General features: G+C 48.2%; 2 protein-coding genes across 3 annotated transcripts in view; both read right to left on the reverse strand.

The window, feature by feature from the left end:
• TARS2 (threonyl-tRNA synthetase 2, mitochondrial) overlaps positions 1 to 2359 on the reverse strand; it is a 50396-nt gene extending 48037 nt beyond the window's left edge. The window contains exon 1 of the mRNA XM_084823864.1: positions 2270 to 2359. The gene's annotated coding sequence lies outside the window, so the exon portion shown is untranslated. The remainder of the gene's footprint in view (positions 1 to 2269) is intronic.
• The window catches only part of RPRD2 (regulation of nuclear pre-mRNA domain containing 2), a 40028-nt gene continuing 26606 nt past the window's right edge, over positions 120 to 13541 (reverse strand). For both annotated transcript variants that reach the window (XM_084823858.1, XM_084823857.1), the window contains 7 exons: positions 13357 to 13409; positions 11753 to 11879; positions 10713 to 10888; positions 9827 to 10106; positions 8045 to 8326; positions 6846 to 7049; positions 120 to 6325 (listed from right to left, as the gene is read on the reverse strand). In XM_084823858.1, the coding sequence (XP_084679984.1) occupies positions 3594 to 6325; positions 6846 to 7049; positions 8045 to 8326; positions 9827 to 10106; positions 10713 to 10888; positions 11753 to 11879; positions 13357 to 13409 (3854 nt within the window). In that variant the 3' untranslated portion in view covers positions 120 to 3593. The remainder of the gene's footprint in view (positions 6326 to 6845; positions 7050 to 8044; positions 8327 to 9826; positions 10107 to 10712; positions 10889 to 11752; positions 11880 to 13356; positions 13410 to 13541) is intronic.

Consider the following 13541-nt stretch of genomic DNA (forward strand, 5'->3'; position numbering starts at 1 on the left):
CCATCCTCGGCTCTAACAGTGTGAGGACAGGTTGGGTCTGCTCTTCAAGCATATTCTCAATCTTATACACCTACTGCACACTTAAAAGAGGGCTTATTTACAAGAATAATATCAAAACATTCAAACTAGTTATTTTATTAAATGTATTAATGTACAATTTAAGAGACGGTCTGCAGCAGTTTGCTGCTGCTTTGCCCAAAGCGACTGGAGTTCTCCCCCCTCCCATCCCAGCACAAGAAAACACTTGAAAATAAATCCAAGCCAACAAATATCCAACTCTTTTAAACAGGCACAAAAATAAAAAGCACATCCATTATTTACAGTGTCTTCAAAAGGGCAGCGCCGCTGCCCACTTCCAAGTTGTCCCTGTGGGTTTTCTCCCACATGGTTGCTCCCTCTTGCAAGGGCAGCGGATTCCTTGTTTGCTCACATTGTCTGAACACGGTTTTCCCAACCCAGACACCGCTCCACGGGCAAAGTGTACTCCATAAACACGCTGGGTGACACAAAGGAGAGGAGAACTATTGTCCGGGGCTCTGCTAACCTAGAAAGGCCAAAATGTGTGTCTATAGCAGCCTTTCTGAGTCTGGTGACCTCCAGCTGTGCTGGACTACAATTCTCATCATTTCCAGCCAGCATGGCTCATTGGCCATGCTGGCTGGGAATGGTGGGAGCTGTAGTCCTACTCAGCTGAAGGTCACCAGGCTGGGGAAGGCTGATCTATGAGGAATTTTTCTGGAGAATGTCTACCGAGAACTCTAGCCACTCGCCCAACAGGGATGGCGTTTCCAAATGACCCAGTAAAACCTTCCATGGAAATTACATCTGTCATCAATGAGGATCAAGAGGTGTACCAAGTGTAATACTTTTGCCCCTGCCTCTTGTGTTTCCAAAACAGCTGGAAAGCAGTGTGTGGTTTGCTTTCCTCTCTTAGGAAATTCTGTCCTTCATAAGAGACACTAATGTTTTCCTTAAAAAATACATGTTTATTTCTTTCATTTTTTCTCTCTCTCTCTTGCCAGGTGAAATACAAAAGTAACAGTAAAGTAAGGGGAAGGAAAAACCTTAGACAGGAAGGTCCCTTCCTGCCCAACAAACTAACTGGCTTTTTTGTTTTTCTTTTTTACACACATATGTACATTGCTGCCATTAGTTAACTGTGAACATTTTAAAGTAAAAGCACAAAATCAGGTATAAAAAGAACAGGGGGTGGGGGAAAGACATGGAACTTTACCATTAAAATATTTTGCCTTTTTTACAAGTTAAGTTCTTTTTCAGTTCTCTGCCAGCAAGATGCCCAAACGGCACCCCAGATCTGATTGTTAGAAGCCATTTTCCTATTTTATGTGGCAATTTGAGTAGCAGTAGCAATTAGGTGTTTTTGTTACCTCCAGATTTTTTTTTCTTTCTTTTCAAAAAAGATCAACAAAATCGCCACTGAGAGAGCAGCGGAAATAAGGAATTTCACATTCGTTATCCAGAAAGAAAACAAACAAACCTTCGCTTGTTCAACATTGGTTTCAATCTTTTGCATTCTGAAGCCTGTCTTTAAAAAAATGAAAATACAGACGCTAGCTGGGGGAATACTCCACCAGAAAGATCTCCTGTGCTAGTTTCAACAGGGCTGATGAACCCCTTGGTAGATTACACCCTTGATGACTTGTATAGAGCATAGTAAGTGATTTTTCTTTCCTCCCCTCACTGCTGAAAAAAACCCTCCCAGATGTCTAAAGAAACATGTATCAAGAATTATAGAAGTCATGCAGTTAAGCGGGAAAAGGAAGCTGTACAAAGTAGTCATGGGGTTGGCTTTCTTGTGTTGCACAGGCAAATGTGTTTGCTTTCTATGGCAAGCACACTGGGTCAAGCCAAGTACACATACTATGCCGTTAAACTGGTTTATTAGATGGGTCCCCCACCATTCTCAAGGACCTCTGGGAATTTTAAATTTTGGAGAGAAGCATTAATGCCCACGAATGATCTCACATATATAAAGCAACCTGCCCCAATCTGGTGGTCTCCAGATAAACTGGACTACAACTCCCATCAACTCACACCAGCATGGCCAATGAGCATGCTGGTGGGGGGTGATGGGAATTGTAATCCAAATACATTTGGAGGACATCAGATTGGGGAAGGGTGAGAGAATGAAGGCAATAATCCATCCTCCTTCAGAAATCCAGAATCTTAATTTGTGTTGATTGCTATGGAACTTGGGTTAGGTTCTGGAATTCACTAAGAAGAAATTATTCAGAGAATCAAACTCAACTGTTAACTGGAGGAAAGTGGACATCACATCAATTGAGCGAACCAAGGAGAAGCGGTAGTTCTACATTACTGTAAAGCCTTGGCATTTTAAGATTGTATCTTCTGCAAGCCTAGGGGGAAAATGTTGGGTTAAAAAAAAGACAATTGGCATTAACCCAGGACCTTTGAAATCCAGCCAATGTATAAAAGTGGTACATCTGATGTATTATTTTTTTTTCTCTTTAAAATGCACGCACACAAGATATGGAATATTACTTTTAAGAAATGCACAACACGGCAAAATATCATGAACTTAAAAATGCAGCTTTCTTGTTGCCAAAAAGAGGGGGTGGGGTGAGGAAATGCAGCTATTAAGAAAATTCCAGTTTTTATAGAAAGGTTGTCTATGCCCAAAGTTGCATTGAGAGAAGCAACTCACGGCTGGCTTCAGGAGAGAGGGAACAGAAGGGGAACGAGGGGGGAATGTGGGCCACCCCCACCAGGACCCTAGCAGTCTTTCTCCCCTCCCCTCCCCACCGAGATTAGCCAATCTAGTTGCAGATACCCCTCTTAAAACATCAAGACCCAGGCGAAGTCAAATTATTCTATCACAGGTTTCTTGTCCTCACCAATCTGAGAAATGCATGAGAACTTTATGAACCTAAAAGGACTGCAAAAAGAAAAAAAGAAAAAAGAGGGGGATTAGCAGATACACAGAAATGACACATACCCTTCCCTCCTCCACCTACAATGACTTGACCCAAGATAGACACAGAAAAAAAAGGCATCTGAAGACAGGAACATGCCACTGAGGAAAGGGAGTAACTGTGACAAAGAAAAGAAAAAAGAGGTGGCAGGAACAGGAACTCTTGGACCTTTTAATCTTCCTTAATATGTTTGGTATAGGATTCTTCCCTAACGCCCACTTCCCTTCTAGGGGAGTCCCAATTTGGCTTTTAAAAATCCTGTGTTTGATGAACTTCTTGTAGCTACTGAACTGTTTTTATTTCAACAACCACCTTAAGATTAGTTTTTAAATTATTTTGCAAAAACCCTCCCCACCCCTTCACTTACCGCCCTATATTGAGGCCGACAGCTAAAAAATAAAAACAAAATCCATGAAACCAACAGAATGAATGAATGAATGAATGAATGAATGAATGTGTGTGTGTGTGTGTGTGTGTGTGTATATATATATATATATATATATATATATATTAATATAGAACATACCTTAATTGACAACGAAAAAAGCTGTGTAGGGCCCCTTTAGGGGGAAAAAATAATAAAATGGAAGTGAAAGCCGCACTTCCACTGCTCTCTAGAAAGTTCTGGAACACCTTCATTCAGTACCTGGGAGGGAAGAAGGGGCGTTTTGGTGCGAAGAAGGGGGGGGCCCTGGCAAAGGGGGGCCGAGGCCTTTTTAAGCTGTTAAAGGGGTCTCTGTTTAAGAACAACTCCCTGGGTCGGAAATCCGGCCTCTGGGTCCTCACCCCCAACCCGCCTCGGTTTGTGCTGTCTCGGTGAGATGGGACAGAGGAGCCGACGTTAAGGGCTGTCCCCAGCGGATCTCTCGACAGGGCGGCTAGGCCGACGCTCTCTCGAGCTCGGCCAAGAGACTGACCGCCATGATCACGCTGAGGTTGGGCCACTTGGTCCCGAGGTGCTCCCGACGGCATGTTAAAATGCTCTTTCATCGTTCCTTGGTGGACAGGCCCATGCTCCGAGGTGAGGGGTGGAGCCGGGAACGGGAGGCCACGATCCCCGGGAGGTGGCGGAGGGCTGGAGAATGGAACGCTGCCGTGTTCCACGGGGAGTGGAGGGGGTGGCTGAGTAGGGAAGGGCACCCCGCTCCGTTCTAAGGAGGGAGGTGGGGGAGGAGGGACACCGTGAGGCAAGGTGTGAGGGGAGGATGATTCCTTTGAGAAAGGGCTGGTGTGATCCACCGATGGCATCCGTGGAGGGGGGACCGAGTGATCCCGAGGGAAAAGGGTACCAAGATCCTTTGGTGGAAGAGACTGAGGCCCTGCAGGAGGTGGCCCAATCTGGTCCCTTGGGAAGGAAGTCCCATGCTCGAGGGGAGGCGGCGGTACGTGGCGGTCAAAGGTGGTGCTGAAGCTACTGGCTCTGAAGTTGTTGACGTTCTCCTGAAATGGCGGCACGCGTTCCTTGTACTGGGACTGGAAGCCCGACGCACTGCCGCCGCCGCCACTCCCGGTCCCCATGGCAGGCATCTCTGTCGCACTTGAAGGGCCATTGTCGAAGGCACTCCCTGCATTGCTCAACTCAAACCACCCTGCTCTGTTGGCCTCTCGCCCATGTCCTCTATTTCCTTTCCCAAGGACTCTTATGGACTCTACGGTCTGAATGGGTTCACCTGGCATCCCCTGACTGGATGCATTGTGGTAACCCAGTGTTTCTATGGGGGCTCCCTTCTCCTCAGTGCTATCAGGCAAGTCTAAACAAGATGATGACACCCGGGTCTCGATCCGGTAATGCTCCTCTTGCTGCTTCTGCTGCTCCCCTCCTGCAGAAATCCCAGCCTGGCTGAGGCTGGGCAAGCTGGCACCCTCACTGGCACCCCCTTTCGGGCCCTGGCCGAAATGCTTGTTCTCCTCGGAGGGCTTGCGTGACGCGTTCTTAAGCATGTTCTTGAACTCGATGGTTGAAGTGGCCGAGATGGAAGACACAACGGGCTTCTCTGCGTTGGACGTAGGGAGTCTGCTGGCCGGGGTCATAAGCGCATTCTGGGGAGAGAAGAGCGACCTGTGGGGAACCAAATGAGGAGAATCCGGATATTGCTTTTGTGACAGGCCCGAGTGTGGCATGGATTTGGACAAGCTATTATGATTGGAATCAGGTGGGAAGAAGACGTCGTTCTTGCTTGGTGTAGGGGAGACGTCTGAGCCAGAGTCATTTCCCCGTAAGTTGTAGCTTCCGTACCTTCCGGGAGGGGACAACGGATCACAGCTTTCGCTCTGGTCGTGGAGAGATCTCATGGATTGGGGGAAAGCTGACTTCAAGCCAAATCCTGAGGCTCTTTGACTGTAACTTGACATAACTGGTTGGTACTCCGAAGCATCAGAAAGCTTGCCAGATTTCAAGATGGATTTGGCCGGCTGCTTCTCCAAGTTCACCAAGGCTGATGGCGGGGGGCCAGAGTAATCGAAGTCACGGTAATCTTCGTCTTCCTGGAAGGAGGTGTCTGGATAGAACTTCTCCTGAGGGGAGTCCATTAAGGAGGAAGGTAACTCAATACCGTCAGAGGACTGCTTGTACATGCCTGCTGGAGAATCTCGGCTTAGATTGAAAGACCTGTACACCGAATTAGACAGTTCTTGGGGATAGCTGTCATCTCGGCTCTGAAGAGGTGATCTTGTACTACTTGGAGTAGACGAGCCTGGGCTGATGATTTTTGAGAGCAGCGACATGGTGTCAACGTTGCTGGACGAGGGCTTGTCCATCATCTCATCCTGAGTAGGCGTCCCACTCCGTTCATCACGGACGGGAGTCCCGTCTATGCTGTCCATAGAAGTGCTTGTGGGCCCGCGGTTGAAATCTGATGACGATGAATGGCTTTCGGGCAGCATGCTGGATCCCAAGGTGCTCAGGATTGGGATATTCAGATTTAAGCCACTGAAACCCGGGTTTCCTTTTAAGAAGTTGTGTATCTTCATCTCCAGACTGGGAGACGTGGGCTCCGCCTCCAGCTTGGTCTCCGAGATTTCGGAAGACTGATTCATCGGGTTCTCGGCGGGCCGCAAGGAAGGGTTGCTGGCCTGGGGGCTGGAGAACCCCAAGGAATTGGTTGGAGGCTTGAAACTGGCACCGGGGAGCCCGGTGCTATGTCCAGCGGGGACCTTGTTGACGGATGTGGAGGACACCTCAGCAGAGGAAGAGGAATTTGGAGAATAACCAAAACCCTGGGGTATGAAGGATGGAGGATTAGACGAAATGTTCCTTCCCTTCCCAGAAGGAGCAGCAGTCGTGTTGGCAGGCGACGGAGGTGTACTTTGGGATGCTGTCTCACCAGGCTGGGCCTGATTCCCAGCAACACTTTGAAGGAATGAGGACAAACCTGAGGTGGAAGAGGAACATTTTGAATCAGATATCAACGGGCGAAGGAACCATTTCCAAAGAGCACCAGCCTTTTAGCCTACCAACGTTCGGCTTCCATCTCTTTTCAGGCCAACCCATGCAACGTTTCATCTCACCATTTTTATTGGAATATTCTGCCGCACTTCAAGGGCCACAAATCTTTGTGTGAATATACCCAGAGTCCCAACCTGCAATGCCCCAGGCTCTGTTTGCCTCAACGTGGCTTATCTCTTGTGTGGACCCTTGCAGGATAAGACCCTCAATTCGAGGCACTGCAAAATCAAGCTGGCATCTTTCCACAGAATGGTACGAAGCCAAACTCTGGCACATTTTAAGCTTCGGGCTCTTCTTCAGGGGAGGGACCTGTGCCAACCAAGCGTGGCAGCTAAGCACGTCAGTTCTAGCAGGCGTGCTTCCCACTGATACTTGCAGCAGACTCAAGCAGCTAACCTGATGATTAGGGGCACCACCCCTGGCATGCTGGAAACCCATTTATTTACCTTGCAAGCCTGGTGCAGCCTGGGACTGAGTCTTGGAGAGTACTGACAGGATGCTCTCTGGGGTGATCTCCACTTTGGAAAGGATATTGGCCAAGGGGTTTGGAGGTGCAGACAGGGGCCCTGCAACCGGGGTCTTCAAGCCACTCGTAAGACTCGTTGGGCTTGTCGGGGTACCCGGGGAAGGTCTCGAGGCAGGACTGACACCTGGGGAAGAGAGGGGGGAGAACATTTTGTACAGGTTAGAAATGTACATAAGTCTTTGGGCAGAGGAGCAACCTCTGGCACTCAACTGAAGGCCTTATAACCAAGCAAAAAAAGGGACATGCAGAGATAATGGATCAGAGGGAACGAAGTGAAGGAGGTGAGGTTTCTAGGAGGGAGGACTAGACACATGGACTAGACATTTTTCGGGATATTCCCCACAGTCAGAAGGTAAGAAAGCTGATTTTCTCTCTCTATGTCTCTTAAACCAAAAGTAGGTGTGCTCCAGTTTGCACCCAGTGCATGGACAACATGTGCTTCCAATATGTGAAATATAAGTGATGCGAAACTAGAGGAAACATGGCTATAGCCAATGCACTTCCCCTTGCTGAAAGAATATGGCAGTATTTTTGCTGGACTGGCAGCCAAATGCAGCATGGCCTACAGAACGCTTACATTCCCTAGCAAAGGAAACATGGCTTTCCCACATGTTCTAAGCTCATGAACCATTAAAAAAAAAAAAACCATACAAAGGTAGCAGGTACCAAATACTGTCAAGCGGGGCTGGGCTGCATTTGCATAGAAGTGCAGAAAACCCAAAGCAGTAGCACTGGGTGCAGGATCCAGCTTCTTCAGAATGTTAGGTTTCATTCTTGAGAAGGCCCAAGTTTCTAGCTCTCAAGGGTGCAAAGTTATGCTTTAAGAAGTAGGTGGGCAACATCTGCAGAAATCTCTGGTCTCAGACGGGTGGCTGAATAAGATTTCCAGTCTTCTGGAAATCCTTGGCTCTCACAACTAGCAAGACCAGAATTATACCAAACAGCAAAAGTGGGAGGAATAAGTTACGCAAAGAGAAAATATGCCAATTTGCATAATTTATACAAGTTGCACATACTCTCTCTCTAAAACAGCCCTTCAAGATCAGGACTTCATCCCTCAACATGGACACCCAAGCACCAACCCGGAGTTGTAATAACCTTAAAAATGTCAGTTCTCACCTGTGTTCTTCATAACCGAAGTTAAACTGCTGAGAATGGAACTGATCTTGGCCAAATCCACGTTGGCAAGGTTTGGCAATGCAAGCGCCGGAGACTGGGGAAGGGGTGCTGGGTTGGCTGGCTTAGGGGGCGGAGGAGTGATGGGGCTTGGAGCCAGCGTCACTGCGCCTGCAGGGATTGCCGCACCTGCTGCAGTCGGAGGAGGAGACATTTTGGGGACGCTTTCGGACATCTTTGTGGGGGCTGGTGTCAAAGCAGCTGGTTTCTCCTTTCTCTCTTCCACTAGTTCAAAAGACAGAGGAGGGAAGGCGGAAAGGAGAGTTACTCAGTGTAATTTTACCTGGTTACTACACTAGGCAGCAAAATGTCTTGGAGTGTAAGCACAAGAACAAGCCATACACTTTAAGTCCCACTTTGCTTTCTGGGATGGATCAAGATCAGCCTCTTTTGGTTTCTGAGTCCCATTCAGGACATCCGCTCCAGCCCGGTTTTCTGTGCTTTATGTAATGCTGACCCAAAACACCTCAACTATAGTTAAAACAAGCCATGTTACATCTAAATCTATTAACCATGGTTCAAAGTGGGGTGGCATGCTGTGCTTTGAGTTAACCATGTTTAAATTTCACATCTGCATCAAACAAGCCATGGTTAAGGCAATTTCCCCACTGCTCTAGCCTTTCTGCTTGCAAGGCAATTCTTGCTGGATGCTTCAGGTCCTCTAGGGCAGGGCAGCGTTTTAATCAGCAATCTAAACTATGGTTTTAAACTTGGGATTCAACCAGTGTTAAGGCAAAAGAACTATGGTAAGCACTAACCAGGATTATGCATGAGTTCTTATCCATGAATACCTAGCTAACTTCTATGCTGCCCACACTCAAACGAGTATGCACTCCACTTTGCAATGCTCTCCTCCACTGAAGGATCATGTTCGTTCATATCAGCCTTTTCCAACTTGGTGCCTTCCAGATGTGTTGGACTGCAGCTCCCAGTCCAATACATCTGGAGGGCACCAGGCTAGGGAAGGATGGTTTATATAATTTACTGCATTTATTAGTTGCTTTCACACTAACAAGAGACTGCACAGCCACGTATACTGTTAGAAATGGCTGCCCCCAAGCCACCTGAGGGGAATTGCGTTGGCTATTCAGCAACAGCTGGCCTTCCTGAGATTGCCTTCTGAACCCTGGCTTCACCCTTCATAAGCTAGAAGCACTCGTCATAGAGCAGCCTTCCCTGAACTGGAGTGTGGGACTACAACCCCATGTTGGCTGGGGATGGTGGGATCTGCGGCCCTACACGTCTGGAGGTTGGAGGGGGCTGCTGTGAAGAGTTTCCTTTCTTGGGACAATATAACCACCTTCTCTAGGGTGGCCAGAGCCAACCTGGAGGAAAAAAAGGGTGTGAGTGTGCACATCTGACAGCAGCGAGCCATTCACATAAAAATACTAATGGCATGCAAATGCCGCTGGGATTGTGTGAAACAGAAGACATGCAACACGCCTGGCAGTGCGATGGCCCTTTTAGAAGACCAGCAACAAAACTCCAAAAGGAAAACAGCATCTCTGCACCAACCTACAGAATACAAGTCATTCATTCATGTCTTCACCAAAAGGGACAGGTCACACACCCTTTTCCACAGGCAAGGAGAGGTCTCCCTCCTCATCCCAACCTGGAATGGGACAGTCCAGGACAACCTTAACCACTTTCAAGCTGCTCAACTGAGGTGAAGCCCATGGAGTGATCAGCAACATTCCAAGGCCTGCCTCTCTCCAGGCAACGTACCGATAATCTTTGGGGCATCGTCCTCCACGTCGGACAGCTCCATGTCCTCCACATCACGATTGTCCGTTGCGGGCTCCGGAGACTTTTCCCTCTCTGCCTCTGGTGAAGGGGAGTTGTCCTCTTCCCCCATTCCTGGAAAGGGAGACTCGGAGCCAGTTGGGGAGGGAGCGTCCATGCTTGGCGAAGGGACGGGTGACTCCTCGGGATCAGGAAGCGTCGCCTTCAGCTGATCCAGTTTCTTCTTCAGGTTGTTCACTCTATTGGCAAATGTTTTGTAAGCCTAACCAAGGAAAACAAGGAAGAGTGAGCAGCATCCAAAACAAAAGACCAACACTCCTATCACGCAATAAAAACCATGCCAGCAGCAAGCACAGACAACCAAGTACTATGTGCTAAAACCCTATCTAAGCAAACAGGTTTTCAAAACCTGTCTAGAAGTGGGAAGAAGGGGAGCCCAACACATTCCCTTGCCCTATCCCCTCCATTCTTGTACCCAACTGTCATCCTGCATGAACCAACAGAGCACCCAACACTCTCCAGGGACTGCACCAGGGGAGCAAACAGTGTGGCCCTCCAAGCCATTTTTGGCGGCCTGCAAGACCCCACTGCATCTGCTGCCGCCACAAAGAAATGCAGCAGCACTGCCTTGGGCTTCCCTCGCTCGCACTAGCAAGGGAATCCCTTCCTTATCTCCCATCTCTCCTGCAAGACAGGAGATAAGGAAGGCGTCTCCTTGCTAGCGGTAGCAAGAGAAACCCGTGTGTGTGCGGGTTTGCGTGTGTTTACGCGCGCACACGTGCAGCCCTGGCGCTGCCCAATGGAGCCCTGGGGCCAAAAAGCTTGCGCACCTGCACTTCACCAAGTGGGGGAGCCTCTTGGTACTCACGTTTGCCACCACCTTCACTTCCTTATACTGTGCTTCATAGAATATCCCAGCGTTCTCGAGCACTTCCGTCAAGGAAGGGTAGCTTTTCACTTGCTTGTCCAAGCTGCTGACGAATTCTTCGAGCTTGGCGCTCGCTTCCTCAAATTCCTTGGAGAACTTTTTCCCTCCTGTTTTGTCTGAAAGGGAAAGAGAATATTTAAGGGTGGGTCGATGGGAGGAGACAAAAACAGACCTAACTCCGTGCAAAGACATGCATCTGAAAAGCTATCTGGGAAGGAGGGGGAGAAGAGGAGAGTGCCTGCAAATCCAAGTTATTTGTTTGCTTGATTACAAATTCAAACATCTCTAGATGCCTGCAGTCCTTTGTTCAGGCTACAGAAGGAGCCAGCAGTGCTAATCCCTAGTGGGCTATTCTTAAACGTTTTGTGGAAGGGTCCGTGGCAGGGCTCTCCTTTTCTCATAATACCAGCACCTGGGGTCCTATCATGAAGATGAGTGGTGGGAGATTCAGGACAGGTAAAAGGAAGGACTTCATCATACAGCGCAGAGTTAAACAGTGGTATTCGCTACCACAAGATGTAGTGATGGCCACCCACTTGGACAGCTTTATGAGGGGATTAGACAAATCAATAAATTAAAGCTATCAATGGCTATTAGTCCAGTATTGAAGCAGCATTTTTTCTCAATACCAGTTGCTGGGGAACACAAGAAGGGTGGCATTGTCCTCATGTCCCGTTTGTGGGCTTCCCATTGGGACAGCAGGTTGGCCACTGTGAGAACAGAATGCTGGACTAGATAGACCCTTGGTCTGATCCAACACGACTCTTACATTCTTAAATTTTCACTCCTTTGTGCAGACACACAACCCTTGAACAATCCTGTATTTGTGCTCAACAAACCTGTTGTCTTTTAAACCACCTTTTGAAAAGGCCTCTTAACAGAGTCTAGATGGACAGAAAGACATGTGTGAGCTGTGCCTCTCCTCCTCATACATTTTTATTTCCCTTTGCTATGGGAAATCTGGCTCTGTTTGCCTGTACCTTTTAAGCATTTCAACGTCTCGGTGCTGCACACATCCACCCTCATGGTGGAGAGCTGCTTTTCCTTCAGTTCTATCTGGTCCTCGGAACGCTTGTAGAACAGGAGTTCGTCAACAAGGGACTGTGGCTGGGCGAGAGAGAAATAGATTCACTGAACACGGCCCATTTAGCACATTCCATAGCAGGGAAGCAACTAGCTTACATGATCAATCTTATCGGAGGCAGACGGGAAGGAGAAGAGAGGGGCACAGCACAAAACACCTCCGACACTCAGGACAGAGGTCAGAATCTCACTTGTGTTGAAAGGGATGGCCAAGGAAAACTGGTGTGTAGGTAAGTCAGACATTGTCCAACTTTGCATCTTTTTCTGTGATAGCTTTCCTTTCCTTCCCTTTCCTCTTCCCACCCAGCTCCCCTTCCTTGTCAGCCAGCAATCCCACCACAGCAACATCACCCTTTAGCGTCTGTGTGCGTGCATGCGGGGGTGGTGGTGTGTGCAAGCTAACACCCACAATGCTGCTACCAAAAATGGGAAGCGTGAGAGCTCCTCCAGGGCTATTAAGAGGCAAGTGAAATAAATCCAGCTGGATTTGCACAGAAGGCAATGAAATAAGCTCAGGGTTCAATGCATTCTCTTTCTCCCCCATCACTTAAACTCTTAACAAGGCTCCAGTAAATATAATTATGCCCAACAGCAGCATTATCCCAACCTGATGCCCTCCAGATGTGCTGGGCTACAACTCCAATAACCCTCAGCCAGCATGGCCATTGGGGCGATGGGAGCTGCAGTCCAAAACATCTGGAGGGTGTCAGGTTGGGATAAGGCTGCCCTACAGCTGTGAGCAGAGATGTATTTTAACTCGGTAATGTGGGAAAAGGTACATCCCACAACGAACAGCCTTTTGCAACAGTTTGGCTTGGAAACAAACTTCTCATCCCTCTCTTTGTTCTGTTTTTATCTTTTGGGTTTGTTTTTATATGCACACACTTACACTGCATCTGAGCACACAGTGGGAACAGGCTGGATGAAAGGTGTCTTCCTAATCTAACGTCAATGCTGGAAAGTACATTTTTGCAGGATGATTCTATTGCTGAATGTAACAAAACCTAGCCCAAACACCTTGTATGGTGGCTATGATGATGATAGTCTCCTCTTGTCCTAGCTATAGCAGCGAAGCAAGAATCCCCCTTGGACAGAAGAAGGACTTGCCAAATTCAGCTTTTACTCCTAGGCAAGTCGGGGAAGCTTAAGAGTAAGATCCCCACTCAAAACAGCTGGGAGGCTCTTTGTGCCATGCCACATTCACCCCCATGCTGCCCACAGGCAGAGGCTTCAAGTACAAGTATGACATGGGACACCAGAAGGAATGCCTGGCATCTGGCTAGAAAATTTGCCTCTCAAGTCTACAAGGTCAGGGCCCACTAGTTTCAAGCCACCCTCCAGCTGGCTTACGGGATGGTGAGTTTACCAGGGACCAGGGCAGGTTTGGATCTCTGCAAACAGGTGATATGATTCCAAGGTTGCATGAGCTTCACAACCCAAACGTGTCGAGTTTAAGCTGTGGGAAGTGGAAGTGCAAGCACAACCCTGTGACTGGACTTACTCGGAATTCTGCAACGATCTTGGACTTCAACGCAGCTTTTGGATTTGTAGAGGCTGCAGGAATGAACGACCAACAAAGTTTAGAAGGGTGCCCATGAAGAAGAGCACAAACCCCAAACAGCGGCAATACTTTGGAAGAGAACATCCCACCCCATTTTGCCCCATTTCCATATGCAGAGATCTGAC

This window comes from Heloderma suspectum, chromosome 17 (genome assembly GCF_057233095.1).
Source record: "Heloderma suspectum isolate Gila_16-S chromosome 17, 16-S_ref, whole genome shotgun sequence".
Taxonomy (NCBI): domain Eukaryota; kingdom Metazoa; phylum Chordata; class Lepidosauria; order Squamata; family Helodermatidae; genus Heloderma; species Heloderma suspectum.